The 14,093-nt window shown below is 45.3% G+C and overlaps 1 protein-coding gene and 1 long non-coding RNA gene across 4 annotated transcripts; one reads left to right on the forward strand and one right to left on the reverse strand.

Annotated features, from left to right (window-relative positions):
• Nucleotides 1-3,215: 3,215 nt before the first annotated feature.
• On the reverse strand, nucleotides 3,216-13,815 carry LOC109743346 (uncharacterized). Its single transcript, XM_040397290.3, has 8 exons — nucleotides 13,579-13,815; nucleotides 12,614-13,444; nucleotides 12,426-12,503; nucleotides 11,505-11,742; nucleotides 10,954-11,032; nucleotides 5,048-5,180; nucleotides 4,303-4,587; nucleotides 3,216-3,870 (listed from the first exon to the last, which is right to left on the reverse strand). Exons 2-8 carry the CDS (start codon nucleotides 13,328-13,330, stop codon nucleotides 3,658-3,660), a joined length of 1,743 nt encoding a protein of 580 aa, XP_040253224.1. The 5' UTR covers nucleotides 13,331-13,444; nucleotides 13,579-13,815; the 3' UTR covers nucleotides 3,216-3,657.
• Nucleotides 5,187-10,301, forward strand: LOC120969935 (uncharacterized). 3 transcript variants are annotated; one of them, XR_012189066.1, is made up of 4 exons: nucleotides 5,187-8,064; nucleotides 9,055-9,282; nucleotides 9,562-9,615; nucleotides 9,788-10,301. It is a non-coding gene; the product is annotated as an uncharacterized lncRNA (long non-coding RNA). The 3 variants fall into 3 exon arrangements; XR_005764525.2 differs by having other exon boundaries at nucleotides 9,105-9,282; XR_005764526.1 differs by having other exon boundaries at nucleotides 9,105-9,282; nucleotides 9,920-10,301.
• Nucleotides 13,816-14,093: the final 278 nt, after the last annotated feature.

Here is a 14,093-nt window from a genome sequence, read left to right on the forward strand (position 1 = left end):
TTTCACTATTCTATTGTGCTTTCCGCATTATACTAAAATCTTTTTCTTTTTGCAAAACATACTGAAAACTTGTTATACTACAATACTCAAAACTTTCGATCTATTCATCTCCCATCATGGCAATACAGCGAATACCAGAAATAATAAAAATTGCATCTCGATCCGTAGACCACCTAGCAACGACTACAAGTACTAAAGCGAGCCGAAGACGCGCCGCCGTCTTCGCCCCTCCCTCATCGGAGTCGGGCAAAACTTGTTGAGTAGACAGTCGGGAAGTCGTCATGCTAAGGCCCCATAGGACTAGCACACCAGAACATCAATCGCCTGTTAAAGTTAGCGTAGATCAGAAAAATCCAACCTAAAAACACATGAACATAGAGGAACTATGACCAGATCCGAGCAAATCCATCAAGGACAGATCCGTCAGAGACACACTTCGACACGCCCACCGAAGATGCTAGACACACCACCGGGATAGCGGCTAGGCAAGGAAAACCTTATTCCATCTTCAGGAAGCCGTCATCGTCTCGTCTTCCTGAGCAGGACACAAACCTAACAAAACTCGAAGAACATCTAAAAACGAAACCCTCCGGCAAGGGCCGGGATCCACCACGCCACCATGGCCCTAGGCCACCGGAGACGAGGCGGATCGGCGGCGCCGACGGGAGGCGGAGAAACCCTAGCCTTTTTTCGGGGAGGCCTTCTGTAGGCTTGGCCTCTAATTATAGTAGTAGGTTGTTCCTTAGTGTGTTTTCTAATAATTAATGGTTGTATTAACCCTGAACATGTTCTAGTTAAAATGGCATTGGAAAAAGAATGATAAATACAGATGTCATATTGAAGATGGAATCATCCGTCATGGACATGGAGAGATCATACTTTCATTCACCAAGAGGAACTCAGCAAGTGTCAGAGCAACTCCAACTCCAACGGGTCGATCCAAATGGACGGCGCATTTGTCCGCTTTTTGTCCGTTTAGGTCGGCCGCCCGGCCGGCGTCTGCCCAGTTTTGCATTTGGGTCGGCAGTGCGTCCAACACATCGACCCATTTTATGTCCGCACTCAACTTTAAAAAAGGCATGCGACCCCAGATCATGCCAGCGGCCATAGATCATGCCGGCACCATGCCAGCGTCGGCATACATTGCCGGCTTCAAAAAATATCACCGTAGTTCATGCGCCACATGCTGGCGCACTCGCCAGCGGCTGGCACACACGTCAGCACACAAAAAATGGGGTGGGACTTGAGTTCGACCACGCCATCGCGGCCTCGTGGTCATGCCAGCATGCAAGCCGGCATACAAAAAAGGAAGGCGCTCGCGGCCACGGCATCACTCGTCGGGGAAATTGAGCATGTCGGCTTGCATCTTCTCGAACCACGGCCTCTTCCTTGGTGACACGGTGTTGAGATCCACCTTCATGATCTTCACCCCAGTCATCATGCTCGCGAGCGTCACTTCTTTCGCCTTGGTCTTGGCGTTGGCGGCGTCGATCTCCAGCATCTTGGCTTGCTTCTCCGCCTCCATCTCAAGCTGCTTGGCTTGCATCTCTACGTCCATCTCAAGCCTCCTCCTTTGGATCTCCATGAAGGCGTTCATTTGCTCTTCTTTGATACGCCGACGCTCCTCCTTCCTTTAGTCCTTCTTGTTCATCATGCCCTCCACGCTTGCGATCAAGGCGTTGGATGCCGCATCCCGCTTGTCCTCCTTCTTGGAGTTGTTCTTCCCCCGCGGCCGTGCCGGCTCGCCCTCCCCAACCTCCTCCACGGCTTGCTTCCCCCCACGCGACTTGAGGGCGGCATATTGCGCCTTGAACTTCTTCTCATCCTTGATGACCCGAAAGCAATGGGTACACGTGGAAGCCGGGCATCGGGTTGCGGGCAGCACCATCCGAGGAAACACCGATGAGCCGGTGCTGGCCGAGGCGACGGCGGCGTTGACAAGGCCGTGCTGGCCAGGGTTTAACCCTAGCATGTAGAGCGCCTTCCTCGTTGCCGCCGCGACGCGGGCGTTGGTGACCTCCTGCTGCGCGGCGGCGGCGGCGGCCTGCGCGGCGGCCTCATCCCTCGCGTCCACGGTGTGCCTCAGGTCCTTCCTCTTGGCCGTGGTGGCGGTCTTGCGAGGGGCACGGGGCTTGTCTTTCCCGGAGGGGCGGCGGCGCCGGACGAGGCGAGGGAGGCGAGGCCGGCGACGGCATCAAGGTCGATGGCGTCGTCCATGGCGGGTGTGGGGCGGGAGCGCGCGGGCGGGAGGGTTTTTGGGGAAAATGGAAGGAAATGATGATGGTTGCCACCGACCGACGGGTCCGGGGAGAGGAGTAGGCGCGCGCGCGTCCGCGCCGACGGAAATCCGGCTCAAAATTGAGCCGGGAATAGGTCACTATGCGGACATCAAGCGGACGCGCGTCGGTTTGGGTCGGCGCGTTGGGCCGCCTTTTCTATCCGCGCCGACCCAAACGGCGCCAGCGGACGAAATGGGTCGCCCTTGCTCTCATATACTCATATCTCCCGTTCAGCAACAAACAAATTAATTTGTTTTGTTTTAGGGTTTCCAAGCATCTGATTCCGCACTGCGCAGTCCGTGGAAACGACTGAATCTCCCTCGCAAAAAAGAAAGAAATAAACAAACGACTGACTCTACCCTCAGAATCAAGAGCCCAACCCAGTCTGTACAGTCCCTGCAGAATTGCGGCCAAGTCGGAAGAGGTTAGTGGTGGTTTACTGTTTTTTAAACTTTTGACATTTATTTGGTTAACAAAAACCCACACTGGACCTGGACGAGGTTTCAGTCCAAGTTACGTGGGCTTGGAAGCTTTCCTACTCTTCTTCAAGCAAAAGGCTGAAAGTTACCACTTTGTCTGTACCGTCGCACAAGTATTGCCTGGGTGATTTTCTACATACTATAACATACTATATGTATGTAATTTTGGGGAATGCCCAGTCTTTCCAGACAACTGGTACACCCCTTTATTTATATTATCAAGAAAACAAGTGCTATTATGGAGGACAGAAATGCGGAAGAAAACAGACGTGCAAGACGGCAAAGTGTTTACTCCAAAACTCTCCGCTTGCTGGCCAAGGCCAGGCAGAGAGACCTTATCAGCAGAACAGCAGAAACCCCATAAAAAGCGCCACTTGTCCGCAGACCATCCTTACTATAGTAAGCCTGCTCCAGGGAGTAGGTGACAGGTTTAGGACAACTGATGAGAGAATGTATGTAGAAATCTTCAGGCCCAATATTCAATCATGAATCATGTATGCATCCCAGTCCCAATCCCAATCAAACTTTTTAGCATTTTGTTTTGGGCCTGAGCAAGCAAACTCAAGAAGAGTCAGGTAGCAGTTGGCCGGAAGAATCAGCTCAAAACACTACTTTAAAAGCCTCCCTTGAGAATGGAATTATAGGCTTGGGGACAACCCTATGCCAGGCCGGCAAGCAATGAGAGAGAGACACTGACGACATGTGATACTCGCATACAAAATTCAAGTCTACACCAAGAGAATTCTTCCTAGACAGGTATCCTCCAACTAATTCCGTACCCGAGCGTCATCAGCGATATTCCAACCAGCTTCCATGTCTTCAGGGAAGAGATTTCCCCGAGTCGTGATGCTGCTGCTTGGAGCTTCTCTCACAAGAAACCCGCTCATGGAATTTTTTTTCTACCGTTTCATTATCGCTGTCAGGGCGGCATGTAGGGGGCTCTCCTTTGGTGCCACCAAACGGCGCTGCTGACGGAACAGAGAATGACGACCCCTGAAAACGGAGCCCTGCTTGCTGGGGAAAAGGCGCGCGCAGACTTGCAAGAATGACTCGTTCTCCTGTTGAATGGGCAAATCCTCCATTTCCACCTCCTGGACAATTTCAGTCTGTGCCTGCAGTCAGATTACAAAAAGCACCGTTTACAAAACAAAACCTGAAAATATACAGGCATACGGAAATGACTTTTACCCAATATATGGTTGATGCCTATTGATCTTGATCCGGTTACTAACATCTGATGTGGGTACACTAGAAAAGAGAAACAGCGCAATGTGCACTAATAGAAGAACCGACAAAGCATGTGAGTGGGACAAAAGGCACATTGCAATACAAGTCAATGTTATATTTCCATATATTACCAGTTGCCGGGAACAATTTGATGGTTCAGCTACCAAAGGTAGGAATACAGGCTGAAAAACCAACCACTTAACAAGACAATTATGAACCTTTTTGCCCATGTTGGTCCTAGCAACATTGTCAAATACTGCCACACCATACACAAAAAGAAGTTGAAATTTCCAGGATACCAGCCTGGCTAAAATTACCTTCTGTTCATGATGTCCAGCTACTGAGTCATCATTAGGCTGAGTGGAAGTATGTTCGTCCTGACTGTTCAGATCTTTATACTCCTCTTCCTTATCCTCGGAATACTGTCTGGAGACCTCATCTTCATAGTCAGGAGATGGATTATTGAGGGATTTTCCAGGATCTTCCATCTGAGTCTGCGTATCATCTGCTTCCATTGTTGTTTTAAACACATCAATATGGCGTGGTTGCTCCTTACTAGAGGCTGTGTCATGACTACCAGGATTATTATCACCGAAGTTTACCTAGCGTGCAAAAGCTCAAGTTAGTTCAAGCATTCAAGGTGAAGACGATCCACATAGCTGGTGATACAGATTTACATTCCAAGAATAAGCAAGCTAAGTGTCTATGAAGTAAAAGCACACCTTCCACTACGACAACTGAATGAATGATGAGAAAAACTTATGACTACAGTTATGGAGTTACTTAAACGACACCAGGAACATTTGTGTCCCCGATATGGTGAAGAGTTATTTAGTGTGTACAAACACACAAACACAGATAACAGAAGCATGTCAATTCTACTGAGCATGGTGTGGTATTACTCAAATATAAAAGGAAGCAACTAGATTAACAGATCCGGTGTACATTACACAACACAACAGCCTCACCTCAAAAGGTAATAGATGAAAAATTCATATATATGCATACAGAACACAAGGAATGCATGACACCGAAACCAAGGATTTAGATGTTGATTCTAACCTCCATGTTGCGCTCTTCAGAAATGTTCACTACAGTGACTTCATTATCAACAGATAAAATTTCATCCCTTTCCTTCTTACGCCGTGTAACTTGACAAACAGCACATGCACAATCATTTTTGTGTCGATCATTCCTGTATTCAAACACACATAAGAATATAGAGTAATATCTCCTGCAGTAGCATAGAGAGCCAAAAATTCAGCAGCTGGACATATTGGGATAATGTGCTTTCTGTTTGTTAGGAAGTCCACGTGTTCTGCCATCCTGTTAAATAGTATTAATCTAACAAAATTAATCAAGGAAAAATATGTGCGCCTGGCACAAACCCACCATGCCTATGTGTTATATCCAGTCTCACGAACATGACACGGTTAGATAAGCTACCATGAATAACCAAGGAACATATGCCCTTACCCCTTAGTGTCCATTGGTGGTAATTATCACTTAGCTAACTATTTGAGGGAACAACGATGCAATGCCCCTCAACTAAAATGTTGCAACACAAACAGAATAGCCACATATAGGTAAAAAAAGAATGTTGCAACACAAACATGGTCACATAGGTCAGGAAAGTATTACCTACTCGGTTACTCCATTCCAAAATACAAACAGAATAGCATAATAGCCCCTACACAATTGTAAGAACTTAAAAGGAAGTATGCATATCTCTGTTATGATCCTAAAAAAATTTACACTTATGTTTTAATCCCAAAATAAGCTAATAATAATAATAAAAGTCAGTATCGCCAGTTGATAAAAGTCGAGAGAATTCCTTATTTGACCCTTTCTTAAAATTTGCTTCCCTATTTGGCCCTCCACAAAATGTTCTTCCCTTTTTGACACTATTTACAATTTTCCCCTATACTACATTTCCGTCAAATCTGGTACAATTCCGTCTATTTGACCTGTCAGTATTTTCTTCCATGGACCAATCTGCCCCTGTACGCTAAACACCAGAGAGGAAAAAAGGGGGAGAGATGGATCACGATAGAACTTGCTCTCGCACATAGCGGCGGCGGCGCAAGGCTGCGGATGGTGGCAAAGTGGAAGGGGAAAATGCGTCTGCAGAGGCCGCAAACCAAGGATGGTAGCTGCCGAAGGCCTTGGTGCGGCTCGGCCATCGGCGAACACCACCGCAGAGGGGTCAGCCCACGGCACTGGGGCGAGCACAGCCACGGCGCGGCTGCGCCGGCTCCAGTGGTGCCACAAGGTGTGAACAGCTTCTCCTGTCTTCTAGGATCGTCCTCTCCTGTCGCAGCTGGCTGTCCATGCAAAGCTCCACTTCGAGGAAAAGAACCAACACAAATTCTTCGGCACGACCAATAACTCGTTGATGTTCCAAAAAAATAACAGAGACAGCCTTTCTCATGATCCTTTCCTTAATCGCCACCTAGACTAACTCAAAATACATCTCACTAGACCAGGCGTGCTCCTGAAGCTGCTGGAAGGAATGAAGACGGGCGTGGCGAAGCCGGTGGGTGAGCACCGGACAGTGCTGCTGCAGGTGACGGACATTGTCCCAGTGGACATGGACGAGGTGGACCTGTTCCCGTGCCACGACCGGAGAGGAGGCTAATGTCAAGATGAGACGACCGGCGGCGGCGACTGCCTCAGTCCAGGCAAACGCGTGGTCTCCGGCTGCGTGTGGCTGGCTGGCGGCGTTCCCCTGGTCCTCCGCTACCGGCTGTGTGCATGGTCTCCGGCTGGTCGTGGCCAGCAGGAAGCATTCTCGTCTGCCGACCGTGCGCTTGGTCTACGACTAAATATGTGTACTAGTTCCGACCGTGGGCTATTTAGAGGATTTAATAGTGCGTAATACTTTTGGAACGTGATGAACAAACCAATATGGTACTGATCTTAGATATGGTAGTACATGTTTTACAGACGTTTCCTAAGGCTTTTATACGCACAGATAAGTTCAGCTAAGGACCAAATTATTGGAGTGCAACATTCATGAACATCTGTAGAACATCGGTGAACTGATTGCTTCTTTTTTTTTGTGTGGAACTGATTGCTTGTTTACTTAGATATCCAGTATAGCCGCACAATGCGCTAGGGGCAAAAAAGGTCTTCTCATCTCACACTTTAACATCGTTACTCCTAAATGGAAGCAAAAGTTACATTGAGCGTCAAATAGGGAAGAAAAATTTATTTTGGGCTAAAAAAATAGGGAAGGAGATTTTAAGGAAGGGCCAAATAAGGAATTCTCTGATAGAAGTCGACAGGACACTATACCTGGCCAAATAGGTCTTATCACTACTAGAAACTACGAGTTTACCACTTTACCTAGAGCTTATGACTCCCCTCAAGGGCAACAAAAGCTATGAACAGTAAGCTCTAGGAAAAGATGATTTTTGGGTGAAAATAAATGAGTAAAACTTTACCTACAGTTATGTTTGGCCCCTAGGTAATGAAGACCATGCAGACACCATGTTGATTAGAAAAATAGGAAGGAGGTTCGGTGATACCACGTGAAAGCTATTTTTGGTGGGCAACTATTATTTTTTTGTCATTCCCACGCTAGCACCGCGCGTTTTATTTCGGCCCACGCTGTTGGGCCCACTAGGCAGTGATATGGGCCAAAGGAGCTTGGCGCTAGTGAACAAAAAGTTTCACCAAGTCTAGGTCTTCCATGTCCGGCCATCTCACTTTCCCCCAACTCTCCAGATCCAGCGCCGCCGCCCCTCCTTCTCTTCCCCCCTTCCGTCACAAATCAAGCACCGCCGGTTGTGATTCCGCTGCATGCCAACCTCCTTCTCTCTGAAGGTCGCCGCCCCTCGCCCCTACCCCTTCCTCGTGCACCGACAGATCTTGGCACTGGCACACCATAGGCACTGCAAGGTGAGCCCATGCGGCGATGGGACAAGAGGAAACATGTGGCTACTCGGTTCCATGGTGTATAGGGAGACTGAGCGACGGCAGTGAGCAGGGACTTGGGCTAGCGCCGATGAGCAGGGAACAACAGCGGCGGCGCCTGCAAGCACCATCCTCCATTGACAAGTCTCCCTCTATTGAAGGTATACCCATGCTCAATAACTTGCAAGTTACTGGTGATTACTTATGGTTATTGGAACTGATGAATTTTGATGAATCTAGGTACTCATGACATTTGTTTTCTGGATATGTTGCTACATGTTTCCTATCCGAATTAATGTTCATGATTTTTGGTGCGTATAACAGTACATACTCCCTCTGTAAACTAATATAGGACGCTTTAAATCACTATAAGGAGTACATGAACATGAGGAGTGTTACTTCTACTTCCATTGATGTCTCCCTGAATCAGGCAGAACTTTTTATCAAGAAACAGAGGGGCAAAAAAATCAGAACGAAAATAAATTACATGCCCAGTGGGTCACTAGCCAATAACCATGTGTACTTCCATATTGCACAAATAGGAACAAAAAAATGATCTGCAATTAATCATCTAGGCAATCAGGTTAACACGTTGGTACTATTTTTCTTTTTCATCCAAAACAGATCCATGATGTACTGAGCTTCCTAAACAGCAGTAGACAAGCGTAAGAATCCTAGTACTAATTAACATGCTCAGTGCAAAGATAGTGATAGTGTTGGCAAACAAATCATGAGAATACTGAACAAGATTTTTTGTTAGTTCGACAAGTTTAGTGTTTAGGTCACATGTTTTGTAGAGTGTTTTTGGAATTGTAAATGGTGTCTGTCTCATGGCATAATATCCTGGATTTATCAGAACTACTATGCAGCTCCTATGCCATCAACTACTCATTGAAAGGAATTCAGACAGAAAGCAATTATTAACAGCTGCATATTTGGAAAACAATAGCAGTTGCAAGGTGTATGTCGGTATTGGCACACTCGTGCTTACCATAATTTCTTAAGTAGCTCAATGCGGCAAGACCAAGTTTGTCATGAGTTTGCCAGAGATAATTTTCATATTCATATAAATAATTTGTTAGTTATTTATGCTCTTTTCAAAGAGTCGCTATTCTCTAGATATGTCTTGAATTAATTTCTGCATTTTTTAGTTATGCATGGCCTTCTTCACAAATATTTGAACTTACATTGGCTCTTGAAGCTTGGGGATCTTACGACGACCAATATCTGCGGCTAATGAACAAATTATAAATGACTGCTCTTCGGGGAAGCCCCATGGATAATTGGCTCTCTTCAATGGGTCTACTACTGTGTTATTACCGGCAAGACATCATTGCACCGTTCTCATCCAAGAACTTCTTATTCAATTTCATGTTCATGTATGTACTGTTCGTGTCTCACGTCAACTCTGCATTATTTTTGTTTGTGGCTTGACCATGTAATTTTCATTTGATTTCAATCTCTAGTTATATGCAAACTTGTGTAGTGTTAATTGAAATGAGCTAAGCATGAACCTTAGTTGTATGCGTTCATGAAAAACTGAACCAAGAACCAGAAATCACTTTATGCCATCAAGCACTTATCATACTAGCTAGCAAGTCGCTATACATTTGAAGCATGATCGTGTATGTTTTCACATCTGAGCTCTTCTCTTGCAGATTTTGGAAACTAATCAAGAACCGCCAGCTTTGTGTGTGCAGCAACACTCAGATGTAAGTTTTCTGGAACTAACTTGAAATGATACAAACTATGTATGCCTCTAGGGTGTTAATGTTAAAATGCATGCTTCGGTGATGTGCACAGCTTTATGTGTGGTGATCTGCACTGTTGTGATTATATGCATGCTTCTGTGCAAAGCATGATCATGGATTTTTTTTTATGCAGGGGCTATGTGTAGTGTGGGGAGCAATTAAATCCTCTTGTCTTATGTCCATATTGTCCAAATTACATTCATTATGCTGCCTACCAGAATATTCAAGTCTTTGAACTACATGCTAAACTGCCTGCCATCACTAGTTTTCAGGATCACAATCTCACTTGGATGCTTCTCCCCAAGATTTGGAGCTTAACGCTGCAAAGATGTTTTTTATCCAGTGCATCTCGAACTTAACTCACTCGCTTGTCCCTCTACGGCAGCCAACCTCTTGATCCTTGCTTTTCTGGGTCTTGAAGTCTATCGAGCATAGATAACATGTTGTTGCAAGTTATTTGCAGTAGCAGATACTTAGCCTGACCAACAATGCTTGTACATGCTGATTTAGGTATTCTGCTAGCTGTAGAAATTTTAGATGTAGTGTGTTTTTTTAATTCTGGCTTGAAATCAACCATGAGTCCAATGTATGTGTCATTGTATGTTGAATTTTGGCTACAATTTATAAATTGGAATTATGGCTCGGAATTGAATTGTTTGAATTATGGCTGGTATGAATTTAAATTCAAGTTGCATATTTTTATATGGCAGATAAAAATATGATGTATCCCTAGGGTATTATTTGAACATATGGGGGAAATAGCTGTAGGGCAAGTTGTGACGTGGCATAATTCAAAAGGACCCCACCATCTCTCCCTAGAGCCAAACATGCTTGTAGGTAAACTACCTTTCCACGTTGGACAAGCAGCCAGGTTGAATTCTTTCCCTACAGCTTACGGCTCTAGGTAAAGAAATGGTTCCCAAAAGCTTGACAAGGGCACTCTAGGGAAAGAGCTCTTTACCGACTATTCTTCCCCTAAGGTTCTTCACCTAGGGCAAGCTCTAGGTAAAGCCTTTACCTATGGTTTTTTGCCTTTTAGCTAGGATATATGGCTCTAGATAAAATCGTAGTTTCTAGTAGTGTATAGATGCTATCCTGCTCAAATCATTTTGCAAAGTACAATATGTTACTTAGTTCATTTGAATCTCACTACTTCAATGTTCCAAACTTCTAGTCGATATGATTTCTGAAGAGCATGGCCCACAGCACATAAGACATGATATCATATGATAGTCTAGCCTCTAATTGAATAGATAAAGAAAACTTGTAGGTGGCCACAAAACAACATTAACTACATACCCTGGGCGACGCCGTTTCTGCTTAGACTTGCTTTTTGAACTAACTTTGGTATCCTCATCACCAGTATTGTAATTGCCACCTAAAATTTTGGGAAATACTGATCATATATATGAACACATGTATTCTATCAGGTAAAGAAAACTATATACAGCTAAATAAATGATCATGCAGTGTACAACATTGCTAAACTTCTAATACAATGAAATGCAAAAGCCTGGAAGGGAGGTGGTATAACAGCATTACTATATATTAGAAGTCATTTTTTTCACTTGTTATGTTATGCAATACACAAGTACAATAACGGAAAAAAATCACTATGTCAAATAACTTATCAGTAAATTCATAAATACTGATGGTATAAGTGACTTGATAATAAAGATGTCTTATAGTATAGAAAATGTTTCCTTTGTTCCTTGGTACGGACTCATAACGGTACATATATAGTAGTACGTGAAACAGGAACTACTGAAAAGAACTCATATGCAAGTTAAATGTTAGATAAAAGTATTAACTAAGGACAAGTTCGGAGCTATCATCTGTTCAATACTTACCATTCTCATGCACATCAGAATACAAGCCTGCTGCCAGCCAATTTTTCATGAAGGCCTTCTTTACCCGTTTCATAAGCTCTATTATGTAATCACCTTTACTGTTATACTTGGTACAATTATCCCATATAAACTGCACGTCCTTATAGACATCCTCTGAGTTCATATATTTGCTTCCACGTTCTAAATCTTGACATATTGTGCCAAAATCCATAGGAGTGTCGATAACATCAAGATAATCCTACACAATTTGCAAGTGTGAGGAGAATAAAAAAATCACATGAAAATAAAGTGAATTATTTTCCATAAGCAATTGATTTAGGAGCTTGCATGTATATAATTAGTTTCTTAGGTAATTAGAACAAAGGTCACAAGACATGCAGCTAGAGAAGTCTGTCTGAGACACTGCTGTGGAAGTGGTCTGCATTTGTAATTACTGTTTCTTACTATCAGTATGTTCAAGAAAAACAAATAGACTGGGGTTCAGAACTTGATCTTGTGAGCAAGGAAAGCTTGACTAGGTTTTAGCCAAATTAATCATATAATTAGGCAGAGCTTTCACGTATGCCATAGATCAATAGCCCTATCCATCAGTTTTATTTACTCGGCCATAGAATTAAAGATGGGGCAGCAACCTACTTGAAAATAGAGTTACCCCAGAAAAATTGCAGAAGAAAAAGATAGGGCATGGGAAATGGAAACCTGCATACTCATAGCAAGTAGATGTCTGAACCAATTCAGTGGAAGTGATCGATACTACACCACTGAAGACATTTTGTGGAAGTGACTATACGACACCGAGACTTATGAGGGGCTGACTCAACTAAGTGTTTAAGATCTTTTAGAAGGAATATATTTGTGTGTGAAGCCTACCAAAGTTCCAGGTGATTTGAAAAGAAAGAAGAGGCACCACAAAATACTCACAGGTATTCCCAAAGCAATAGGATCCACTGGGGTGTTAAATGGCTCAGCTGCGTCGACCTTCATAACCTTCTTAATAGCCTGAGAGCAAAAGAGAATTTCAGTAAAGGTTTCATTTATTTCAGGTCTTTACCATGTGATATTTGGAGAATCAAAAGACGCCAAATAAAGTTGAGCCAAATTGTACTCACTTCAAGTGCAGCAGCTAACTCTTTCTCATCGCGCTGAGATTCCAGGGTAGACTGCTTTATCTCTGACCCTTGTGAGTTCTTTGGCTCCGATGCACTCTCACTTTCCTCGGTTCCTAAAAGAGTTTCCTGCTTACTTGGAAGAGGTTCATGTACTTCATCAACTTCCCTGTCCTGGGTGTTATCTTGTGCTGAAGAAGATAATCCCGCGGACACGAACTTTATGCTTCCTGCTTTCTTTGCCGCCTTGTCCTTATCAGAACCACTCAACTCCGTCTCCTGCCTATCAGTTGTCTGGCCAGTTGACGATGCAGCGATACCTATTTCGGCAGTAACTTGCTTGCTCACTTCAGGGGCAGCAGTCTGAGATTTACCAGCATCAGCGGGTGCCTGTGCTACCGACGAACTATTGTTGAGCTCCGACGCCTTGGAGGTTTTGAACTTCAGCTTCACACGACCGTATACTGCCCCCACCTTGGGCTTGGCGTACGGTATATCAGCGGCGGGATGAACCGGAGCTGGGGCAGGGACGCTCGGCTTCTCCGGCTCAGGAGGAGGAGATGGTTCAGGCACTGCCGGAGTGGACCTCGAGACTGGCGCATTCTCCGCTGGGATGTTCTCTTCGGTGCTTGGGCTGGACGGAGATGCCGACGAAGAGTCTCCCCCGGTGGTATTCGAAGAACTCTTCTTGCCCCGCGTGCTGCCGCGCTTGCGCTTCATCTTATCCGTCTCTTGCTAGCAACCAAAGATAAAATTCTTGGAAATAAGCCGCTCCCGCACCTGCGCGCCGCGCCCTGAGGGGATCGATCTCGCGCCGGACGGAATTAGGATGACCTAATCGGAGCAACCATGAATGGACGGACGGATGGGTTAGATTACTACGAGCACCAGGCATCCAAGAAAACCAGGCAACGGAGAGAGAGAGGACGGCCGCTGCCGCAGCGAAGAGAGAAGCTAGGGTTCCTTACCGGCAGAAGAGGAAGAAGGGTCGATCCACGGCAGTGCGGTACCAGTGGGGCTGGCTTGTTGCGTCCTGTTGGTGCCACGAACTTGTGAGGAACAAAAGACCGGGAAGTGGAAGGCGACGAATTTGGGGGAGGGATCGGGGAAGAAGAGGGGTAGGCTGGAGGAAGAAGAAGAGGATTAGAAATCTCAGGAGCCTTTGTGGGTTTGTCGACTGGGCTGCGTGTCTTTAAAATAGTTCATGTGGGCCGGGCTGATTCTTATGGCGCTGCCGGGCTGTCTAAGGTTGTTTATGTCATACCCAAGATCTCTCTCAAAAAAAAAAAAGTGAGCGGCACAGAAGAAAAGCTCCGAGTACCCTAGGCGATTAGGGTTTTGACCTACTCTGCTGGGATGCGATCGGCGTTGAGTATTTACTACTGGCAGCTGCGGTGTGCCCCTGCTCCGTGCGCTTGCGCGGACTCTCTTGTGACCTTGTAGTTCTGCTCCAGAATAGGAATGAAGTCACGTAGCTCATTTG

This window comes from Aegilops tauschii, chromosome 7, assembly GCF_002575655.3.
Source record: "Aegilops tauschii subsp. strangulata cultivar AL8/78 chromosome 7, Aet v6.0, whole genome shotgun sequence".
Lineage (NCBI taxonomy): Eukaryota > Viridiplantae > Streptophyta > Magnoliopsida > Poales > Poaceae > Aegilops > Aegilops tauschii.